At 39.6% G+C, this 22,809-nt stretch overlaps 1 protein-coding gene across 1 annotated transcript; it reads right to left on the bottom strand.

Annotated features, from left to right (window-relative positions):
• Window positions 1-11,999: 11,999 nt before the first annotated feature.
• LOC133082624 (histone H2A-Bbd type 1) lies at window positions 12,000-12,350 on the bottom strand. Its single transcript, XM_061179302.1, has one exon. It carries the CDS (start codon window positions 12,348-12,350, stop codon window positions 12,000-12,002), a length of 351 nt encoding a protein of 116 aa, XP_061035285.1.
• Window positions 12,351-22,809: the final 10,459 nt, after the last annotated feature.

Here is a 22,809-nt window from a genome sequence, read left to right as displayed (position 1 = left end):
TGGTGGCAGTACTGGACCCACATTTTATGTTTGCTGACCCAGGTTCAATAGTTTTCACACTATAATCAATCACATACTACCACTGGATTTTATCTTCATTGTTCAGGAACCTATTCTGTAGATCTGAGTGGTGCTAATATTTAGTTATATCCTACTGTGCTTAAGTATAAAGCCAAACATATAACTATTACTCATAAGAACAATGAGACAAACAGGAATTCACTTGAAAGAAAATCAATAGCTGTTTCGTTTGTTGTGTATAACCGATTTAGAAATAACCTTCCTGGGTTTAGAGCTCAAACTCAGTAATAACCAACCAAATTAGATGACAGCTGTGAATGGTTTGAACTAGGTCAAATTCTTCTTTCTGGAACATGGAGAACATCCCAGTCTTTTTTTTTTCCATGTTACTGACAACTTCCTTGTAATTAAGTTACTTTTCCTGAGCTGGTCTCTCAATTAGAGGACAGTGATTCTTTGTCACAAAATATGTTTTAATACATTTCTAGTTCCAGCCAAAATTTATAACTTAAAAATTATACATTTATTTATAGGCACAGACATCTTTGAATACACCATTATTTGTTGAAAGTTGGGGGAAAATGCCTATTTTGTATCAGGCCCTTACTACTACTTTGAATATTCATCCTTGATATCGTATCACTTGATTTAGTTTTTATTAATTAATTTTTTATTGAGGTATAGTTGATTTACAATGCTGTGTTAGTTTCAGGTGTATAACAAAGTGATTCCATTATACATATATATTCCTTTTCAGATTCTTTTCTCATATAGGTTATTACAAAATATTGAATATAGCTCCCTTTGCTGTACAGTAGGTCCTTGTTGTTTATCTATTTTATATATAGTAGTGTGTATCTGTGACTCCCAAATTCCTAATTTATCTCTCCCCACCTCGCAACCCTTCCCCTTTGGTAACCATAAGTTTGTTTTCTATGTCTGTGAGTCTGTTTCTGTTTTGTAAATAAGTTCATTTGAATACATCCTTGAATACACCGTTATCTGTTGAAAGTTGGGGAAAAAAATGTCTATTTTGTATTAGGCCCTTACTGCTTAGAAAATTCATCCTTGATATCATATCACTTGATTTAAATGAAATTAACTTCAAATTTTTAAATCATATGCTAATGTTAATATAATTTCTCACTAGGAGACTAACATCTATTGCTCTCTATACACAGATCTTGGGAGGATATATCAATGGATTTGTCTATATTCTGACACTTGAATTAAATAAATATATTTCATATGATCTCTCTTGGTCTGTGTTTACCAAGTGGGCTGTTGCTGAACTTTGGCTTTTATAATCCAGATAAAAGTATGTTTAGATTTAAAGTCTATTTTTGAACCCTGGAACATCATTATTTGATGGCTAGATTCCAAATATGATTTCTCTACCCATACACACCCCTCCTCCCACCCCATCTCAACTATATTTTCTGGTAAAATCTACCACTTCCATTCTTAGAATACACTGTCAATGTTAAATAATTGTTTACATTGTTTGGTTTTAAGGATTTTGCTTCCTTTAAAATGAAATATATCTTCAAGTTGTTTTTTTTAATCATTATCTTAATTTCCCTCCAAGTCCTGATTCTTGGAAATATTTTCTGACTGCACAACACCAAAAACAAAAATGCCACCAAAGTCTATTTACATGAACCAGAAATCCTTAAATGAATTGGACGTGTTCATAATGTAGGGACAGAGTGTTTCCTGGCATTCGGTTAGAAAGATTAAATCAAATTAGCCTGGATAAGTCAGCTGTTACAAGGACTGGAAATTGCTAAATTAAACTTTAACAAGAGTTACAAATGGTACTGTGCCTACTTGGAAATGAATAAGGTTATTAAGGCGTTCAGGGAAGGTAAGTCGGATTTTAATATTTTTATTCAGTGAAGAAGAAAATGAAGTAAAAGCCTATTAAATTATTTTTGTAGCTGATAATGCTTAGAGAAAATTGTTTTTTTAAAAAAACTAAGGTGAGAGAACATTTAAATGAACAAGAAGTAGTTGAAAAAGGAAACAGTGGCAACTCTAAAAATTGAGCCTAAACTTTTGTTAGCAAAAACAAAGATGGGAGCTAACATGCAAGAGAGCATCCCCATGGCAGAAGCAACAATGAAGTACAGTGCAAAGTAGCTGCCAACTTACAATTATTTGACAACTGTGATGCTCACGTACAGAATCATGGGTGAGAAAAATCAGACTCTTCTGGAACAGATAGGGGAATACCTAGTATAAATATTATTTTTATATATTATGAAAAACTATCAACCATTTAATACCAATCGTCAAGGAAAATTGGAACTGCAACATTTAACATCTGCCCAGGACACCACAGCCTGCCCTCTTGAGCCAGACACTAGAGCACAGAGGTGCTGAGATAATAGGGCACAATGGCTGAGAATATGGGCTCTGATTCTGGGCTGCCTGGGTCTGAAGCTGGGCTCAGTTACTCATTAATTATGCATAACCTCTATGATCCTCAGTTTCTTCTTCTGTAAATGGGGTGAGGATGATGATATCTATCCCATGGGGTTCTTGTGACGATTAAATGAGTTAAACAATCTAAAGCACTTAGAACCACCCCTGGAATATTCTAAGTATTATCTGTCCTTTCTTAACATGAAAAAAAAAATCCTCATTCAAAGTGAATACTGTGTGTTAGTAAAAATACATACTCTGGCCAATGATCCTATAAATTGAGAGGAACAGAATTTCTAAGGTCCCTTGCACTCTGAAATGCTATAAGCCTATGCTTGTTAAAGAAAGAGATTTCTAGGGACTTCCCTGGCGGCCCAGTGGTTACGACCCTGCGCTTCCACTGCAGGGGGCGCGGGTTCAATCCTTGGTCAGGGAACTAAGATCCCGCATGCCATGTGGTGTGGCCAAAAAAAAAAAAAAAGAAAGAGAGAGAGATTTCTAGAATACAGAGGATAAGTCTGCTTTCTTAACATTTGGATACTGATATTTTGATTACATGACATATCAACATATTTCATGACTCTATAAGGGCAAACTACTTACCATTCTTTTCTCTTTAACAACAAAAATGTGCCTGAAACACCATTATCCCCATCCTTGAGCCCCGAATGGCTGCTCAGAATGTTCACATCTCCTTATGTGCATCTGCTCAGTTCTGCCTCAGATGGCAGGGCCATTTGTGATGTGAATCATGAGGGATTCAGCCAGGTATAGGTGTCCGCTCCACGGCTCTGCGTTTGCATCCTTGACACACCTGATCCTCACCTGGTGACTCGGTTCTAATAACTTGCTCCCACCTTCTATCCACATGCTGCCCCACTGGCCGCCAGCACCACCTCCCACACTTACAGAACAATTACTAAAGGCCAGGCACTGTTTTTTTTAAGTATTTTACATCTATTAACCCTTTTAATCCTACAACACCCCTATGAGTACAAACTATTATTACTCCCGTTTTACAGCTGAAGAAACTCAGGAAAAGAGAAGCTAGATTTTCTGAATTTCACACAGCTGGTCAGTAGCAGAGCTGGGATTCAAATTTAACCCTACACTATACTGCCTCGGTAGTTAAGACCCAAGACCTTGGTCCCTGCTCCTGAGTTATTCTTTTTAATGTATTTTTGGCTGTGTTGGGTCTTTGTTGCTGCGCATGGGCTTCCTCTCTAGTTGCAGTGAGCGGGGACTACTCTTCATTGCGGTGCGCGGGCTTCTCATTGCGGTGGCTTCTCTTGTTGCAGAGCACGGGCTCTAGGCGTGCGGGCTTCAGTAGTTGTGGCACACGGGCTCAGTAGTTGTGGCTTGCGGGCTCTAGAGCGCAGGCTCAGTAGTTGGGGTGCACGACCTTAGCTGCTCTGCAGCATGTGGGATCTTCCCGGACCAGGGCTTGAACCTGTGTCCCCTGCATTGGCAGGTGGATTCTTAACCACTGCGCCACCAGGGAAGTCCCCCTGAGTTATTCTTATATTAACAAATCTTACTTTAATATTTATATAATGCTTCATAGTTTTAAATGACTTCACCTCCATGAACTTATCTCTTCATGTGACCACTATGTGAGATAGGATAAGTATGAGGAAACAAAGGCTCACAGAGAGATAAAGTGTAAAGGAGGTAGTGGCTGGTAGAATCAGAATTTAAACTTGGGTCTTTGGCTACCAAAGCCTGTGTTCTTCCCATCACTCCCATGATTTTGTTCTGAAGGTTTAGAAAAAGAAGATACCCATAAGATAGGGACTTTCTGGGTATGAATTTTCTGATGGAGCTGGGGTCTAACCAAGACCTTGAATTCTAGATAACTCTCAAGGAGGAGAGGATGAGAAAATACAGAATAAAAGAAAAAAATAACAGAAAAGGGAGATGATAGATTTTCATGAAAGAAATAAAAGGCCTTGGTAATGGCTTAGGTATTGAGAGCAAATGAAAAGTTAGACACAAACTGATTCCTAGGTTTCAAATGTGAGAAACCAGGAGATCATCAATGCCATTAGCAGAAACATGGATGAAAGAGGAAGTGGTTTCACATAAAAGACAATGAGTTTGGCCACAACCATGAAGAAAATTGGGTGACAGTTGGACTTGGAAGTACAAGTGGGAAAATATACAGCAGATAGAAAAACCTAGAAATGGGTATCTTGGAGGCATCCACTGGGAAGTGATATTTAAAACTATGAGTCGATGAAAAGTCACAGGCAAAGGAAAGAAGTAATACATTATGGTGCAAACGCTAAACTTTGGGGGAAACCATCTCTTAGGGAAGAGAAGAGGAAGTAAGACAAAAGAGAAAGTGGTAGAAAAGTAGCTGAACAGATTGTATAGAGTCACAGATAACAAGGATGGAGAACATTCAAGAAGTAGGAAGTGATCATGAATGTCACATAAAGCAAAGGAGTCAAACAGAACGAGGATTTGAATAAGTATACTTCACAGCACTTATCACAATTGTAATAAATTATTTGGGTAAATTGACATCTTTCCTAACTAGACTGGAGGTACTTAAAGGCAGACCTAAGTGTTTCCTACTGTAACTTCAGTGCCTAGCAGTGCCATGCACAGTTGTCACTAAATAAACAGTTACTGAATGGGTGAATCAATAGATGAATGAATGAATGCAACTAGATTTCCTAAAAGCACCACAAATGACCCTTGGAAGTACAGTATCAATAAAGCGATGGAGGTAGATGTCATGTCATAGGGCAATTTAAAGAAAGTGTGATTTTAAAACAGAGAAAATAGGTAGTAAAACAGTAGGGGCAGATTTCAGTAACCATTTCTTAGAGATGTGTTTTTGCTGAAAAGAGAGACAAACCAGATCAGGTGGATTTCCTATCCTGGTACACTATATATTTACCAGATTTTGTGCCTCTAAAAGCTCTGCCTGACTTCCAGATGATCTTCAAGAACTTACGGCAGCCACTACAGTTGCCAACTCTACAAGTGATGAAAGCAAGGGGACCTACCTGCTTTACTAGCACTATCGTGAGTAGAATCAGATGTCCATGGGTTAGGCATGATGGAAGATGGGAGAAAGCAGGGTAAAGAAACAGAGGTCAAAGGAAGTGATGGTGCTACCCACAGAAAGATGTTGCCAGGAATGGACCCAGGTTCAAGAGAAGTTAAAGTCCTGTGAATGTGTGTGTGGGCAAATGTGTGAGAGTGAGAGCATACACAAGCAACAGATGGGATGTACAAAAACGTTGCTACAAGTAAATTCTAAATAGAAAGGATTAAAGCTAAGTGTTTACATATGCTGGCAAGATAGTCATAACATATGCCATTGTATAATAAAGCTTAGGTAAAACAAACTGCTCATTTCACAAATTAAAGCTGCATTTCCTTTTCCTTTTCTTAACATACTAAATGATTATAAGAAAATCATTTCAACAAAAATACTAGATGTGCCTCCAGGACACAAAGAAGTAGAAATAACTATTTTATTAATATTATTTTATTCCCTAAACCTATTTTTTTTCCCCTAAACCTATTAGAAGACTTTATCAAACCTGAATAAGTTGAATGACAACACAGCTAATTCCCAAAGGCTGGCACAGCATTTCAGAAATCCTAAGTACATAGAATAAATATGATTTGACAACAAAAAGACATCTTCTCACCTTTTCCCTTATCTGTTTCCCTGATATAAGTTGTCCATATGTAAATACATATGTATATGTGTGTATGTGTATTTATATACTCAGGGATGTAGGGATCTATTTAAGAATTTCACTAGTGTCCAATTGAATGTCTTCATGCACTTAAGCCATGGGGTTTAAATTATAACAGTCTTGTGTTTAAGCTGTTGTCTAAACAACATATAAACAGTTTATTATAAAGTGAAAAAATTAAACACTCAATTCCTATGCTTAAAAGACATTTTAAGGAGGCCAAGATTTAAGCAGTATTTTAAATATATTATCATATATAAGTAATATTTTCTACTCATGACTTTGAATGCTTTAAATAGATACCTCCTTTGTTCTCCAAATGGTATGATATGCAAAATGTATTTTTCACTTAAATGAGGAAGACAGCATTGCTAATTAAAACAATCTATATTAAAGAGAAATCTTTTAAAACCTGACTCATCTCTCCAGTGTACTATATTCATATTCACAGTCAGTATCTCATCTTCCTGTTCTGTTAAAAACATCATATTCATGTTGAAATTATTCCAGGACTTTCCAACTTTAGCAATCCTTCTACTAAAATATATATCCATACTAGATATTTAACCATATCAAGAATAGGACTGAGTGCAAAAAACAATTCAACAGTGCTAAAGAAAACCTGACTTTTCTAACAAATGAAAGAAATTCAGAGCAAAATGACTGCTATTTTACACATAGAGGTGTGACATGTTTTTGGCAAAGTGACACAGTACTTCTGCTATGAACTTGATTTCTTTATGTCATTAGGATACATAATTGCTCCTATGTTCAGTGGGATCTAGTGCCATATTTCAATTTGCAGATTAAACTAAGTGCTAATAACAAGAAGATACCTATATTTCCCTCCTCAATCCATCAAACTTATATAGCAGCCCAATGGCCAAAACGTTCCTTCTGTATATATTCCTTTCTTTCTCCTTTTAATCAAATGGTGAAAGGAGTCTTTCATTTCCTGACAAGCAAACCCCACCCCACAAACATACAAAAATACAAAAATCAAAAAAGCAGATGTCACACTGAAGACCCCTAGACACATTATTCTTACCCCAATCCGATGGCTAGAACATTTTTGTAGGCTCACTTTTCTTTCAGACACACAAACTGTAGAATGCTGGACTACCTGATGCTCCTGGAGTGCTAGGAGCAGAAACCTGAAAAACCAGCCTCTTGTGTTCCCACAAACTATTTACACAGTGAACACACCCAGTAGCACACAGTAATGTTTACTTGTGCTGGATAGCTATTCTGAAGAAGCAGGTGGTATCTCTACTTTCAAAAAGGAATGCCCTTGTTGATCAACAGGGGAAAGGTAATAGCTGTTTTATCCTCTAAAGCACATTTAGGAAGATTTTTGATATGAGTTACTTTTTAAATCAATGTTTTAAAGATGACTCATTCTTTTAATATTCTATTCCCCCAAAACTCTTATTATTAAAGGATCTGGGAAAAAATATATATCTAATGGTAACAAGCAACACATACATGCCAGGTACTATTCCGAGTGCTTTACATATATCATTTCTCACAATTTCCAAAACTTATTAGGTATGAACTATTATTATCCCCATAATACAGATGAGGAAACTAAGAACTTTGCCCACGGTTACCCAATTAGTAAATGGTACAGCCACAAGTTAAACCCAGGCACTTCAGCACCACAGTTCATGTGTCTAACCATGACACCGCACTGTGTACTTATGACTTTTAGAAGATAATTATAACAGGATGTGGCTGCTCAGCTAAACATTAGATAATGAGTGAAGTTTTCTTAGTACTTATACTACATCATAAGTTGAAGTAAGTGAAAATTTTGGAAGATTATTTCCCCAAGACGAGTATTCATTTATATTATCATAGCAGGCCTCTTTATACCTGCAGTGGCCCTTTGGGGTCCTGGGGAATTAAAAACAACAAAAAACAAAAAAACAGGAGTCTAGCTTAAAGTACCAATAAAATGATTACTTCCGTAAGTTCAAAGAGTCATACAGGAGAAGCCAATACAATACCTTTAAAAAGTCTCAAGGATAAATGTTTTGTTCTGTTTTTCAGAGTAGATAATTCCTACTAATCCGTCTTCAATTTCACTGACTCTTTCTTCAGCCATGTACAAGCTGATGTTGAGCCCATCTGGTACGTTTTATTTTGGTGATTGTAAGTTCTAAATTTCTATTTGGTTATTTACACTTTCCATTTGTCTGTGAAAATTCCCTATCTGTTCATTCATTAAGACCATATTTCTTTCATTCATTGTACATACAGTAAGTCCCCTACATACGAACGAGTTCCATTCCGAAAGCGTGTTCATAAGTCCAATTTGTTCATAAGCCCAACAAAGTTAGCCTAGGAACCCAACTAACACAATGGATTATGTAGTACTGTACTGTAATAGGTTTATAATACTTTTCACACAAATAATACATAAAAAACAAACACAAAAAATACAGGAAACATTTTTAATTTTACAGTACAGTACCTTGAAAAGTATAGTACTGTAGTACAGTACAACAGCTGGCATACAGGGGCTGGCATCGAGTGAACAGGCAGAAGAGTTAGTGACTGGAGGAGGGAGAGGAGGTGGGAGATGGTAGGGCTGAAGGATCATCAGCAATAGGAGACAGAGGGCAAGCTGCAATTTCACTCACGCCTGACGTTGATGGAACGCACGTTCGCATTTTTGAAAGTTCGCAACTTGAAGGTTCGTATGTAGGGGACTTACTATATTCTTTAGTTCTTTGACTATAGAATAGTTGTTTTAAAGTCTTTGTCTAAAAAGTCCAACAATGGGCCATCTTGGGGCTTTTTCTATTGACTTCTTTTTCTTGACTACTAACAGGCCATATTTTCCTGTTTTCTGCATGTTGAATATTTTTATTGTATATTGAACAATGTGGATGATATGTTTAGAAACTCTGGGTTCTGAAGAGTGTTGATGTTTGTTCTAACAGGTAGTTCAATACATTTGGTCTTATGCTTTGTTAAAGTAGATATGCAGAAAGTCTAAGGTATTTCCTAAGCCTGATTACTTTTGAGGAGTCAGCCTCCAAATTCTACCTCTTCTACAGATCTTGTAAGGGTTGGGTTTTAGGATTTTTAAGGGTGAATCTATTATAGGCCTTACACTGGGGCATAATCTTTACTCCTAAGGCTTCTGGTTTCTCAGCTGGATACCCAGCATATTACTATCAAGGTATTATCAACGACTCATCACTCTTGTTGCCTGGATCTCCAACACCCCCCAGCATGGATCAACTGGTAATATCTCTCTTCCTCTCTTAATCCTGTACCCTCTGGTCAGTCTCAGGTAGTCTTACCCTGTGAATAGGCAGCCCAGTCCTCAGCCAAAGACTCTTGGTAAACCTCCAAATGAACTTTTGAAGACCTTCCTTTATATAGCCCCCTCTTCTCTGATGGCCTGTCTTGCAAATTCTAGCTTCTTTAGGTCTACTGAATTCTGATTTCTACCTCATCAGCCCAGCAATACCACTGTGCTTTGCCTAGATTCCAGCTCACTGTGCCATTGGGATGTTTTCCCCAGGCAGAGAACTGGAGCAATGATTGAGCTACCTTGTGTGCTTCCTTTCTCTCTGGAATCACAACATTGTGCTGCCCATTGTACAATGCTCAAAAACAGTCAGCTCATATATTTTGCCCATTTTTGTGATTCTTTTTGGCAGAACGGCTACTCGAGGACCAGTTACTCCATCATAGTCAGAGTGAGTCTCCCAAGGAGATTCATCTTTGATCAAATTTAAGTTGTCATAAGAAACCTATGTGTTCTGTTTAGTCTTAACACAGTCTTGAACAATTTTACGCCATCTCAAAACATAATCATATGCATCATATGACAGGAAGGTGGTGGGAAACAACTTCAAGGGAGATGGGATAAATTAACTGGCTGCTGCATCCTTTATCCTCACCTGGCATCTTAGTTTGGGTTCCATTAGAATCAGATGCTGAGACATGGATTCAAGTAAAAGTAGTTTATTTGGGAGGTGTCTTAGTTTCCTATGGCTTCTGTAACAAATTATCACAATCTTGGTGGCTTAAAAAAACACACAATCATTGTCTTACAGTTCTAGAGGTCAGAAGTTTGAAATCACTTTTATTGGGCTAAACTCGGGTATTGGCGGGGCCACACTCCCTCCAGAGGCTCTAGGGGAGAATTTGTTTCCTTGCCTTTTCCAGCTCCTAGAGATGCATTCCTTGTATTCCTTGCCTGTGGCCCAGTCTACCATCTTCAAAGCCAATAGTATAGCATCTTGCTTCGGTGGTCACAGTGCCTTCTTCTGTGTCAAATCTCTCCCTCAACCATCCTCTTATAAGGACACTTACAATTACACTAAGGGCCCATCCATAAAATCGAGGATATTCTCCCCATCTCAAAATTCTCCACTTAATCATATTTGCAAAATCTCTTTTGCCATATAAGGTAAACTTTACAGGTTTATGGATTAGAACCCCTATTTTGGGGCCATTATCCAGTCTACCTAAGTCCACACTCTGGCCCCTAGAGATTCATGTCCATCCCACATGCAAGATACATTCACCCCACCCTTCAACCCCAAAAGTCTCAAACTATTTCAGAACTAACTCAAAGTCTAAAATCTCATCATCTAGATAAGGTATGAGTGAGATTCTCAGGCAAAATTCTTCTCCATTTGTGGACTTGTGAAACTAGAAAACAAGTGGTCTACTCTCAAAATACAACGGTGGGACAGGCATAGGATTATAGTCATGCATATTCTGATTGCAAAAGAGAGAAAAAGCAAAGAATCCCTAGCCCCAAGCGATCTCAAAATCCAGCCAGAAAGTTCCATGAGGTTTCAAGGCCTAAAAATATTCCTCTATGGCTTGAAGCTCTGCCCTTGGCCTGTGGTTCAACGCTTTGGGACACAATCTCCATCCTAGGGCCCGTGGCTCTGACCTCTGGGCACATTTCAATATTACTGAACAATATTCTTGTGTCTGTTCTTTGTATTCAGTTTTTAAATTGTTATAACATCTGCTGGTTCTCTCAGGACTCAAGTAAAATCTCTTAACATGTGTTCATTTCACATCCGTATGAACATCATGATTTTATTTTGTTCTAAAAATTATCTTTTAGACAAATTTAATATAAAGAAATCAATTGCATTTCTATATATTAACAACGAAGTATCAGAAAGAGAAATTAAGGAAACAATCCCATTTACCATCGCATCAAAAAGAATAAAATACCTAGGAATAAACCTATGTAAGGAGGTCAAAGACCTATACTTCAAAAACCTTAAGATGCTGATGAAAGAAATTGAAGACGACACAAACAGGTGGAAAGATATACCATGTTCTTGGATTGGAAGAATCAATATTGTTCAAATGACCACACTACCCAAGGCAATCTATGGATTTAATGCAATCTCTATCAAATTACCAATGGCATTTTTCACAAAACTAGAAAAAATAATTTCAAAATTTGTATGGAAACACAAAAGACCCCGGATAGCCAAAACAATCTTGAGAAAGAAGAACAGAACTGCGGGAATCAGATTCCCTGACTTCAGACAATATTACAAAGCTACAGTCATCAAAACAGTATGGTACTGGCATAAAGACAGACATATGGAACAGGATAGGAGCCCAGAAATAAACCCACACACTTATCAATTAATCTCTGACAAGGAGGCAAAAATACACAATGGAGAAAAGACAGTCTCTTCAATAAGTGCTGCTGGTAAAACTGGACAGCTACATGTAAAAGAATGAAATTAAAACAGTCTCTAACATCATATACAAAAATAAACTTAAAATAGATTAAGGACTTAAATGGGCTCCGGGGGCAGGGCATCACTACTTCTCCTCGGGCAGTGGCAGCACAGCGGTGGGAGAGAAGGCGCCGGGCTCGAAGAGGCAGCTGAGGCGCTCGTTGTCCAACGCCCTCTGCACGTGCTCTGGGGTGATGCGCATATTGTGGTTGTTGAGGGCCTCCCTGCTCGCCAGCTCCAGGATGTTGGCCGTCAGGTACTCGAGGATGCTCGTCAGGAACACGGGAGTGGACAAGCTCAGGCACTGAGCGTAGCAACCCTCTTGCAGGAGGAGGTCCACGCACCTCATGGGGAACTGCAGCTCAGCTCTTGTGGAGCGGGAGAGGGAGTGTTTCTTACGACAACGATAGTGCCAGAAGCTTCTTTTCCGTGACATGATGTTGGCTGGGTTCTGCCCCAATCGGCCCAGCTTGATTGTCCCGCTGGCCTGGGTCTCTCGAGATGCCAGTGTGTCTTCCTGCCTGCCGTATCCCTGCGCTCCGGCCTCTTATTGATCAGGGAGCTGCCTTTGTGACAGCTCAGACTTCGTGATGTCATTGGTGTCCACTGGGCCCTGATCAGGACTGGCCTAGAAGTGTCTGTGATAGAGACCTCTTTTTTACGGAAATCTTTCTACTTGACTTTAACAGTCCAGTAAAAAATTAAAAAATAAAATAAAAATGAATGAATGAATGAATGAATGAGAGAGAATGTTTCAATGGAAACACTGCCCTATCTAGGGACACCACTTCAGGATATCTGAGCCTAGCCTTGCATTGTCTTTGAACTGGTTTACATCCCTCTGTAAATTGGTGGTCACTGATAGACATACTAAATGCCTTGTCCAAGAGAGATCCATTTGTCTCCCCTCACATGTTGTAATAAAACCAATCGTGCCTCCGTTTACACATTTAAATACCCTTTTCCAATATTTCTATGCTTGTTCTTTGGGATATCTTTTGGTTACACCATCTGCCTTTTCCCTCATGAGTTAAACAGATTCTTTTAATACATTTACATTTCATATATGTATGAGTGCCATGATTTTCTCTGCTTAAAAATATATTTTAACTGTTTTGGAGGTTACATGGATATGCCCATGGACTCACCTGACTCAAAGCCAGGTAAACTCCAAAGATGCAAAAATGTGCCTCATTCTCAGGTTTTTTTTTTTAAATTTATTTTATTTTATTTATTTTATTATTTTTGGCTGCCTTGGGTCTTCGTTGCTGTGCACGGGCTTTCTCTAGTTGCGGCGAGCAGGGGCTACTTCTTCGTTGCGGTACGCAGATTTCTCATTGCGGTGGCTTCTCTCGTTGTGGAGCACGGGCTCTAGGCGCGTGGGCTTCAGTAGTTGTGGTGCATGGGCTCAGTAGCTGTGGCTCGTGGGCTCTAGAGCGCAGGCTCAGTAGTTGTGGCACACGGGCTTAGTTGCTTCGTGTCATGTGGGATCTTCCTGGACCAGGGCTCGAACCCATATACCCTGCTTTGGCAGGCAGATTCTTAACCACTGTGCCACCAGGGAAGCCCCATTCTCAGTTTAAAGCCCAGGAGTGTCTTGTCTTGTTTCTTCTAGGTGATTCCAATGCACCAATAGGACTTGCATGATTTTTTTCCTAATTTGAAAATTTTCCTCTATACTAATTTTGTGGTTCTGTTTTGTTTTTGCTCATTTACAGATGATAAGTTATTCCCATTGCTGGCAGAAATGGTGGAGAATTTGGCTTTAGGATCTGACCATCTGGAGACCTCGATAAATCGGTCCACAGAGATTTGGTTTCCACTGAGTAAGAGACAACAGAGAATCTGGTTTTCTAGTCTTTGTCTGTCTATTTGCTTATTCAAATCATACCCTCTAGAGGACAACAGCTATTTGATAGCTGGACCAGTTAGTTTTTCTATGTTTATACTTGACCCATGGCTGAAATGGTAGAATTGAAGCTATAATCTCAATTTTTCTGTGCGTGTATGTCCATATGTCTGTAACTCAGAAATGCCCTCACCTCTGATTGTATGAGTGTGTAATATATTTCTATCTCTGAATTATATTAATATAATAGATTATAAAATCTCTTAAATTAATGGGGCTCTGTTCTGACTGGCATATCTAGATAAATTCTTATATAAATTGAATATTCCTAAATTTCCCTAAAAATAAGGAAGCTGAATTATGGGACTTTAAATGAGCTACATTTAAACAATATACATTCTCCCAGAAACCAATTCATAACTATTTTAAGAAATCAACACCTCTATATTGAAGAGTTTGGCTTCTTTTTCCCAGGGGAGACCATTAAACCCTTTCTATGTCGAGACCACCCATTTCTCAGGATACAGGAGAGGAGGAGCCTCAACAACAGGGAGCAGGGCTGGGCTCTCGTCCCTACTGTGGACCCACTTGCCACGTGACCTTGGGAGAGCTGATCGGCATCTCTGGGCCAAAGTGGCCTCAGCTGTAAAATGGAGTCCCTAAAAAACAATCCCTGTCCTCTGTGCCCCACTCACCCACTTTCAGTAGAGAACTTTCCTTAGGAAAAGATCACAGACTGGTAACTGTACATCTCGAGCAGATCTTTGAGATAATTTAGTCCAACCTCCTCATCTTATAGCCATGGAAGCTGACGTGCCCCAAGTAAACTACACTTACGGGACACCAGAACACAGTTTCCCCCCATCTTCTTTCACTATTTTGCACTTTTGTGCCATGAAGACTCTCTCTTCCACAGTCCAGTTGGTGAATTCTTCTCATCCTACATCTCAGAACCCAAGTATCTCACAATCGCAGTATCTAACCTGTCTCCCTGCTGCAAACCGGTTTCCTTTAGTAGATCTTGCTTTAACAAACGTTTAGAGAGATTTTCCCCATAGTGATTCGAGAACCCTAAATATAAGAGACCAAGCTTTTATGCTCATGAAGAACTCTGAAGGAGAAATGCTAAATGAAACACCAAGCACAGGGTCTGTTCATTGCCTTTCCTTAGATTTGAAGACACACTCCTAAAAGAATAAAATGAATTTACTACTGCACAGCTACGCAAACATGATTTGTGGACGGATGTAGGTCATTAAATTATTTGCTACCGGTCAGCTGCAAGAGGTACGGAAATCAAGAGTTAGCGTTCAGTGACCTTTCTAGCAATCTGGCTGGAACACAGCTCTTAGGTGAGCAGAGTCATCTCGTTGAACAGGGTATGTATTAATCCACATGTGGTTGAACTCGAATCAAGTGTCATATGGAAGCTTCATACTAGTCATGTAAAATAAGACTATATATCAGTTTGCAATGAATTTGTACAGTAACAGAAAATATTGGCCCTATACCAAAGACAATTTGAAGAGCACCACGCTATGCTAATTCACTGAACGAGAAGAATTTCATCCTTAGAAAACTGTGGTTTTAGACTTAATTTACAATGGAAATTATGAACTGAAATATCTTTTTAGGAGTCAGCTATGTACTGTAAATGAGTGAAGTGGGTCACACATGAGATACAATAGGGAAGGGACAGGCCCAGTATGAATGGTACAAAAAGCTAGGATTATAATCATGTATAGCCACACAGTTTGATTTCACCAAAGAAGCCAATAACTGAGGTTTTCAGGTAAAAAGTTCTTGATTCTTAAATGTTGGTAGATAGTTAATTTTCCTTTAAAAACATCACTGTAGGCCTAATAATCCCATTTACTGACTAGATGAGGTCTGTAAGGGGCCACGTTGTAATTTGTTCTCTAGGGAGATGATATATCGATGTTCATATAGTCTTCTCTTCCTTGAATCCTATTTTGAGGCTCCAAAAGCCCTTTCTAAAGACTCAGGTTGTCTCTGGCCACTTCCTGCAAGATCTGTCAGATTCAGGGACCAAGGGAATCTGGGCCTTCAAAACACCTCTGTTCTCAAAAGCTGATCTCAGTAAGGAGCCAGACTAGTTCCCAGGCCTTGTGTTCATGCCAACAGCAAACCGACGCTACTCTCCAAGATCTTTCCAGGCTCGACTCGTAGGCTCACGTCGTCCCACACGTGATGTTTTCCCATGTGTTGACCTGTGTCTGGTGTCTGACCCTGGCCTGCCCTGACACTGCTTTTGATCACAGACCTGGTTTGGTAGCCACACCCCCTCCAGCCTCTGTCCCTACTCACTCCGGTTTTAGTTTTCCCACTCCCAACAGGGCACTGGTCTTCAACAGTGTCCTATACTTAGGGTGCAAGTTAGAACAAATCCTTCTTCACCATCCCCCTTCCCACCTCTTCAAAATGCACAAAAAGCCTAAACTTGGGTGCCTCATGCTTTCCCAAGGGCAGTGGTTCTCACCCTCTGCCTGCCTTCCTCCCCTGCGTGGACGATTCCGATTCCCGGTCCCATGTAGGAGGGGATTTGGCAGGGGGCGCAGTTAGACTGATGACGTGCTGGCCGGGGCGGGGGGCGGGGCATGTCTCCTGTGAAAGCCACAGGCACAGCTGAAGCACGATTCTTACAGGGATGGGGGTATAGCTCTGCCTGCTTTTACACATTCCCCACCGTGAATAAAGTTCACACCAACTGCTCTTCCACCCTCTCCACCCATCCCTGTTGCCATCACCTCCCACTTTTAGACGTTCCCCATCATGAATAAAGCCTTTGGCTCCTCCCGACACGGTTTTCAGCCCCTCCCCCGTTACCACCATCACTCGGGAAATTCAACATGCTTGGGAGGCCCCGCCAACCTCCCAGCCTCCCAGGCCTGGACTCCCTCAAGTGAGGAAGCCCTCTCCCCCGACAACTTTGGCCAGCTAAATCCTTTAATAGCATTTATTGATGACAGAAGCTGGGGTACCTCGGCTGAGAAGTTCTGCCTTGGGCTGAGGCTGTGAGGGCTCCCGCCAGGCTCTGCGGACCCAGGCTTCAGCCGTTCCTTCTGGATCCGGGCATCTTATCAAATAGAGCAAAGGCCGTATCCTTCAAGTGGCGATGGGGCTCTGCTCTCTCCACGTCTTGCGGAGTGACCTGTATACCGCCATTGGCCTCAGTGCCTACCAGATCCAGGATGTACTCAGTAAGATAGTCGAGCATGGCAAGGAGGAAATCTGTTGTGGATGAACTCAGGGTATGGACATACTGATACTCCCACAGAAGACGGTCCACGGAGCTCACGGGGAACTGTAGCTCGGTGGTTATAAGATGGGCTGGAGTCTGATAGGAGTGGTCGTGGCTTCATTTTTCTGACATGATGTTTGCTGGCTTTGCCTCTGCTGATCAGCTCTGCTGGACTTTCCTACTGGACTGGGCCTCCCAAGACACCTGCACGCAGCCCGGCACATTATATCCCTGTGCTCTAGTCCCTTCATTGGTCAGGGAGCTGCCTTTGTGACATCCTAAACTTTGGGATGTCACTGGTTCCCACTGTGCCCTAATCAGGCCTCAGCCAAGACACACCCATGACAGAAACCTGCTCACCCTGACTGGACCCTGATATTGAGGGAACCGTACTTGACGTTAACATTGTAGAAATAAACATACGCTTCAATGGCAAACTTTTCCCTGTCCTTAGGACACCACACCACATTATCTGATTCTAGCCTTGTACTGTCCTTGAGGTCTTTTACAACCTTTTGTTAGTTGTACATTACTGATAAACATATAAGATATCCTGTATAGTAGAGATTAAATTGTCCCCTTCTCATGATGTAATGAAACCAGTTTTGCTTGCATGTACACATTCATTTAAATATTCTTGATCAATATTCCTGTATCTAACGTTTGGATTCTCTTTGGAACCAGTTATAACATTTTTCCACTCCCTCATTGAGTAAAACAGAATCTTTTAACTCATGTTCATTTCATGTTTACTATGAGTGTCTTGATTTTATACAGTTTGAAAAATAACTTTTGATCATTTTGGAAGTTACAATGAGATGCTCAATGGATTCATCTATCAGAACCAGGTAAATATTGTAAAGAGAGGGCAAAGTGTACTTGGTGCTCAGTTTAAGCCCAGATGTGTCTCTTCTTGGCTGTCCTTGGTGAAGCCAAAGCACCAAGAGATGTTCCTTCTCATTTTTTTTCTCATTTTAATTTTCCTCTCCTCAAAGTTTGTGTTTCTGCTTTGTTTTTGTTCATTTACAGCTGATAACAGTTACAGCCATTTCCATTCCAAAATAGAAAGTAGAAAAAAGGACTCTCCGATTCAAGCAATTTCAATATCCAAGCAGGCAAACCTCCATAGGTTTCAAGGCCTGGGAATAATCCTTTGTGGCTTGAAGCTCATCCCTCTGATTCCATGACTTTACCCATGCCCATAGCTCCGCCCCATAGGCCCTAAGCTCTGCCTTCGGAAGCATCTTGCCTGTATTTTGAATGGAGCACATGTTTGCCACTGAGTACTATTATCAGTCTGTTTTCTGCTTGTCAAATTTTGGGAGTCCCACAGCCTCCTTTCATTTCATCTTTTATCCCTTCTTTCAGTTAGAGATGGCATTTTTAATGCTGACTTTACATGCTCAAAATCGTGTAGTCTCCCATATGTGTCTTGGGGAATTATGCCTTTAGACAAAAGGCTCATTCAGAGATTCCCTCCTGGAAAATCCCATCTCCATTCTTTGCTTCTGCTGAGATGGCTAGGGTCATCCATGATTCACAGCCCATTTTGCTTCAAGGAGCCCTCTGTTTGAATACTCTGATATTTTGATCCCGTGGAGGTACTAGCAAAAGAATGTCTAGCTACATCCTTGATTTTATCTCTATAGGACACTTTCCTGACAGTGAATCCTTCCATTTTAATGTACTTTTGCAAACTGGATAGGCTGAGAATTTCTCATATCTTCAAATCCTCTTTCTTTTTTGCTTAACAGTTCTTCCCTCAATTTATGTCTTTCCTCTAGTATTTTACTACTGGTAGCAAGAAGAAACAAGGGCATGCCTTCAACACTTTCCTTGGAAATCTGCTCAGCTAAATTTTCAATTCATTGCTTACAAGTTCTGCTTTCCACATAACTGTAGGACACAATTCACCTAAAATTTATACCACTGTGTAACAAGAATCCCCTCTCCTCCAGTTTCCAAAATCATGTTCCAAATTGCCTTCTAAATCATCACCAACAGAGGGTGTGGAGAAGAAGGAACCCTTCTACACTGTTGGTGGGAATGTAAATTGGTACAACCACTATGGAAAACAGTATGGAGATTCCTTAAAAAACTAAAAACAGAGTTGCCATATGATACAGCCATCCCACTCCTGGGACTATATCTGGAGAAAACCATAATTTGAAAAGATACATACACCTTTATGTTCATCGCAGCACTATCTACAATAGCCAAGACATGGAAGCAACCTAAATGTTCATCAACAGATGAATAGATAAAGAAGATGTGGTACATATATATAATGGAATATTACTCAGCCATAAAAAAGAATAAATTAATGCCATTTGCAGCAACATGGATGCAACTAGAGATTATCATACTAAGTGAAGTAAGTCAGACAGAGAAAGGCAAATATATGATATTGCTTATATGTGGAATCTAGAAAAAAAATGATACAAATGAACTTCTATACAAAACAGAAATAGACCCACAGACATTAGAAAACAAACATGGCTACCAAAGGGGAAATAAGGGGGAGGGATAAATTAGGAGTTTGGAATTAACAGATATACACTACTATATATAAAATAGATAACCAACAAAGACCTACTGTATAGCACAGGAAACTATACTCAATATTTTGTAATAACCTATAAGGGAAAACAATCTGGAAAAGAATATATATATATATATATATATATATACACACACACACACACACACACACACACATACACACACACACACACACACACACACAAAGAACTGAATCATTTTGCTGTACACCTGAAACTAACACATTGTAAATCAACTATACTTCAATAAAAAATAAATTAAATTTTTAAAAAGAAAAATAAATAAATCTTCACCAGCAACACCTGTGACATTCATATTTCTATCAATAGTCTGTTTATGATGATTTAGGTATTCTCTATGACAATATAGGCTTTCTCTACTGTGTTCCTCACTTCCTTCTGAGCCCTCACCAGCAGCACTTTTAACATTCATATTTTTATTAACGGTCAACTAATCTAGAATTTTTCTGTCATGCTCCTCAAAATTATTGCAACCTATAGCCATTATCCAATTCCAAAGCCACTTCTACATTTTTAGGTATTTGTTATAGCTGCAACCTACTTCCTGGCACCAAAATCTGTATTAGATTGCCATGGCTGCTAAAACAAATTTTGTAGCTTAAGCCAACACATATGTAGTCTCGTACAACTCTGGGGGTAAGAAGTTCAGAATGGTTTCACTGGGCTGAAAACAACTTGCCAAAGGGGCCATGCTCCCTTTGGAGGCTCTAGAGGACAATCTGTTTCCTGGCCTTTTCCAGAACCCAGAGCTACATTCCTTGAATTTCTTGTCCCCTTCCTTCAACTTCACAGCCAGCAATGTAGCATCTTGCTTCAGTGGTCAAATTTCCTCCTTCTGTATCAAATCTATCTCTGCCTCCCTCTAATAAGGACATGTGTGTTTACACTTGGGCTCTGTCAGATAATACAGAATCATCTTCCACCTCAATATCGTTGACTCAATCTTATATGTGACTTCTCTCTTGCCATATAAGGGAACATCGCAGATTCATGGGATTTGGATCTGGTTATCTTTGGTGGCCACTATTCAGCCTATCACAGGAGGTATCCCAGGAAACTCTAGTAGGGAAGTGAGGAATTTAGACAGGGAAGGGAAGGAAGCGAATAAAGTGTTCATTATTAATCAGCTTATGATCCCTGAAGAACTTTCGGGAACACTAGAAAACACACTTTCCAGGGGAAGATAATGCCCCAGCATTCTGGACTATCATGCAATTGGGCAGGGTGGGCTCACAACCTAATAAAAACCCTCACACAAAGAAATACAGGTTCTGACATTTGAAAGTCAGGCAAATATGCTTCTAAATGGTGCAGGCTGTGTACCTCCTTATAAAGTCTTTTCTCTTCTCTTTGCCTCCTGCCTGCTCTTCCTTCCTCCATTTAACAAATGTTTATTGTGCAGCTACCTGGGATCAAGCATTGAGTTAGATGCTGGATATTCAATGTTAAACAACACAGACATTATCTCATCCTTATGGAGCATCCAGTCTAGTAGGAAAGGCAAATGTTAAACAAATGCCCAAAGAAATATATGATTCCAAATTGTGGTGCATGATCTAAAGCAGAGTTTATCAACCTCAGCACTATTGGCAGTTGGATAATTCTTTGCTGTTGGGCAGGAGGACTGTTCGTGGCATAGCAGGATATTTAGTAATATCCTTCGCCTCTAACCCACTAGATGATAATAGCACCCTCCAGTTGTGATGCCAAAAAGTATCTAGAGACATTGTCAGATGTCCCCTTAGAGGGCAAAATTATTCTCAATTGAGAACTACATTACATTAAAAAATATACATTACAAATAAATTACTTTAAGATATAGTAAGGGGATGTAACTTAGATGGAGTAATCAAGGAATAATTCTCTGAGGAAGGGACATTAAAACTAAGAGCTGGCACAAGAATAGGGAATGAGGCAGAAAAGTGGTAAGACAAAGAACATTCCAGAAAGATGGTAAGGGCAAATCTCTAAACTGGTAAAGTACTTGGGGTGTTTTAAATAAAAGGTAGTAAGTGTAACTGAACATGACTGCAAGAAAGAAGGGAGGTTGAGATGACCTTGTATCCACCCAGAAGCAATAAAGAATCTGCACTTTAATAGACTTCCTGGCGCTTAGATCCGCTTCTCAAACCTGGATAAACAGGAACACAATTTACATATATATTTTTAAATTAACTAGTGTTAAAATAGAAAAAGGTCCTAAAAAAACAATGAAGTGTAGGCTGAATGGTTGTAATACTGTGTAGCAGACTGTTTGCAGAAGTGGCCACAAGTGTCCCATTCTCTGCATCCACATTTTTTAAAATGTGACTCAGCAGCTCCTCTAATCAAGACATGGTGCCTATATCCCCACCTCTTAAATCTGGGCTGGCCTTACCACCTAAAATGGGGAAGTGATGGTGGACTAGTAATGGGCCTGGTCCTCAACAGACTTTATGTTCTTTTACTCTTACTTGAAACACTTACTTCTGTCATGCCAATAAGCATAAGCTAGCCTGCTGGAGGATGAGAGACCGTGTGAAGCTGAGCCGAATCAGCCCAGTTGTCCCTTCGAAGGCCTTAGATATACGAGCCCAGCCATGATCAGCAAAGTCAAATCATCCCCTTTTTGTGGTATTAGTTATACATACTAAATCTATAGATGTTACAAAATCAATAATACATTGACATAGTAATGACTTATTTTATAATTTTACACCTTTATAACTTTAAAGGAGAGGAGAACAAACATGTATTTATAGATTTTGTTATATTAACTTCCTTATTTGTCATTTATGGTTCTCTCCATTTGTTCCTATGGATTCCAGTTACCACGTGGCATCATTTTCCTAACTCAATACAACTTTGCTTCCTCCCCATCCCCTCTGTGCTGTTATTAGAATATATATATTGCATTTTCATATCTTATATGCACAGCAGTACATTACACAATTTTTAAATCAGTTAAGAGAAGAAAGGAAAATAAATATGCATCTATACTGTCTTTTAAAATTACAGTTACCTTTACCAGTACTTTTTTTGGATATTGATTTGAATTACTGCCTGGAGTTGCTTGCTTTCAGCCTGAATAACTTCCTTTCATTTTTCTACATCCTCTTTCTTTCTGCTGCTCAAACTGGGAAATCTCAATTGTCCTATCATGAAGTTCACTGATTCTTCTGCCAGCTGAAATCTACTGGTTAGTCCTTTAGTGAATTTTTCA

This window comes from Eubalaena glacialis, chromosome X (genome assembly GCF_028564815.1).
Source record: "Eubalaena glacialis isolate mEubGla1 chromosome X, mEubGla1.1.hap2.+ XY, whole genome shotgun sequence".
In the NCBI taxonomy this organism is placed as follows: Eukaryota; Metazoa; Chordata; class Mammalia; order Artiodactyla; family Balaenidae; genus Eubalaena; species Eubalaena glacialis.
The sequence above is the reverse complement of the archived record's forward strand: the minus strand, read 5'-3'. Positions and strand labels throughout refer to the sequence as shown.

Excerpts from the sequence above, each read along its gene's own strand:
- LOC133082624 (XM_061179302.1), bottom strand. The coding sequence starts at position 12,350 with ATGTCACGGAAAAGAAGCTTCTGGCACTATCGTTGTCGTAAGAAACAC.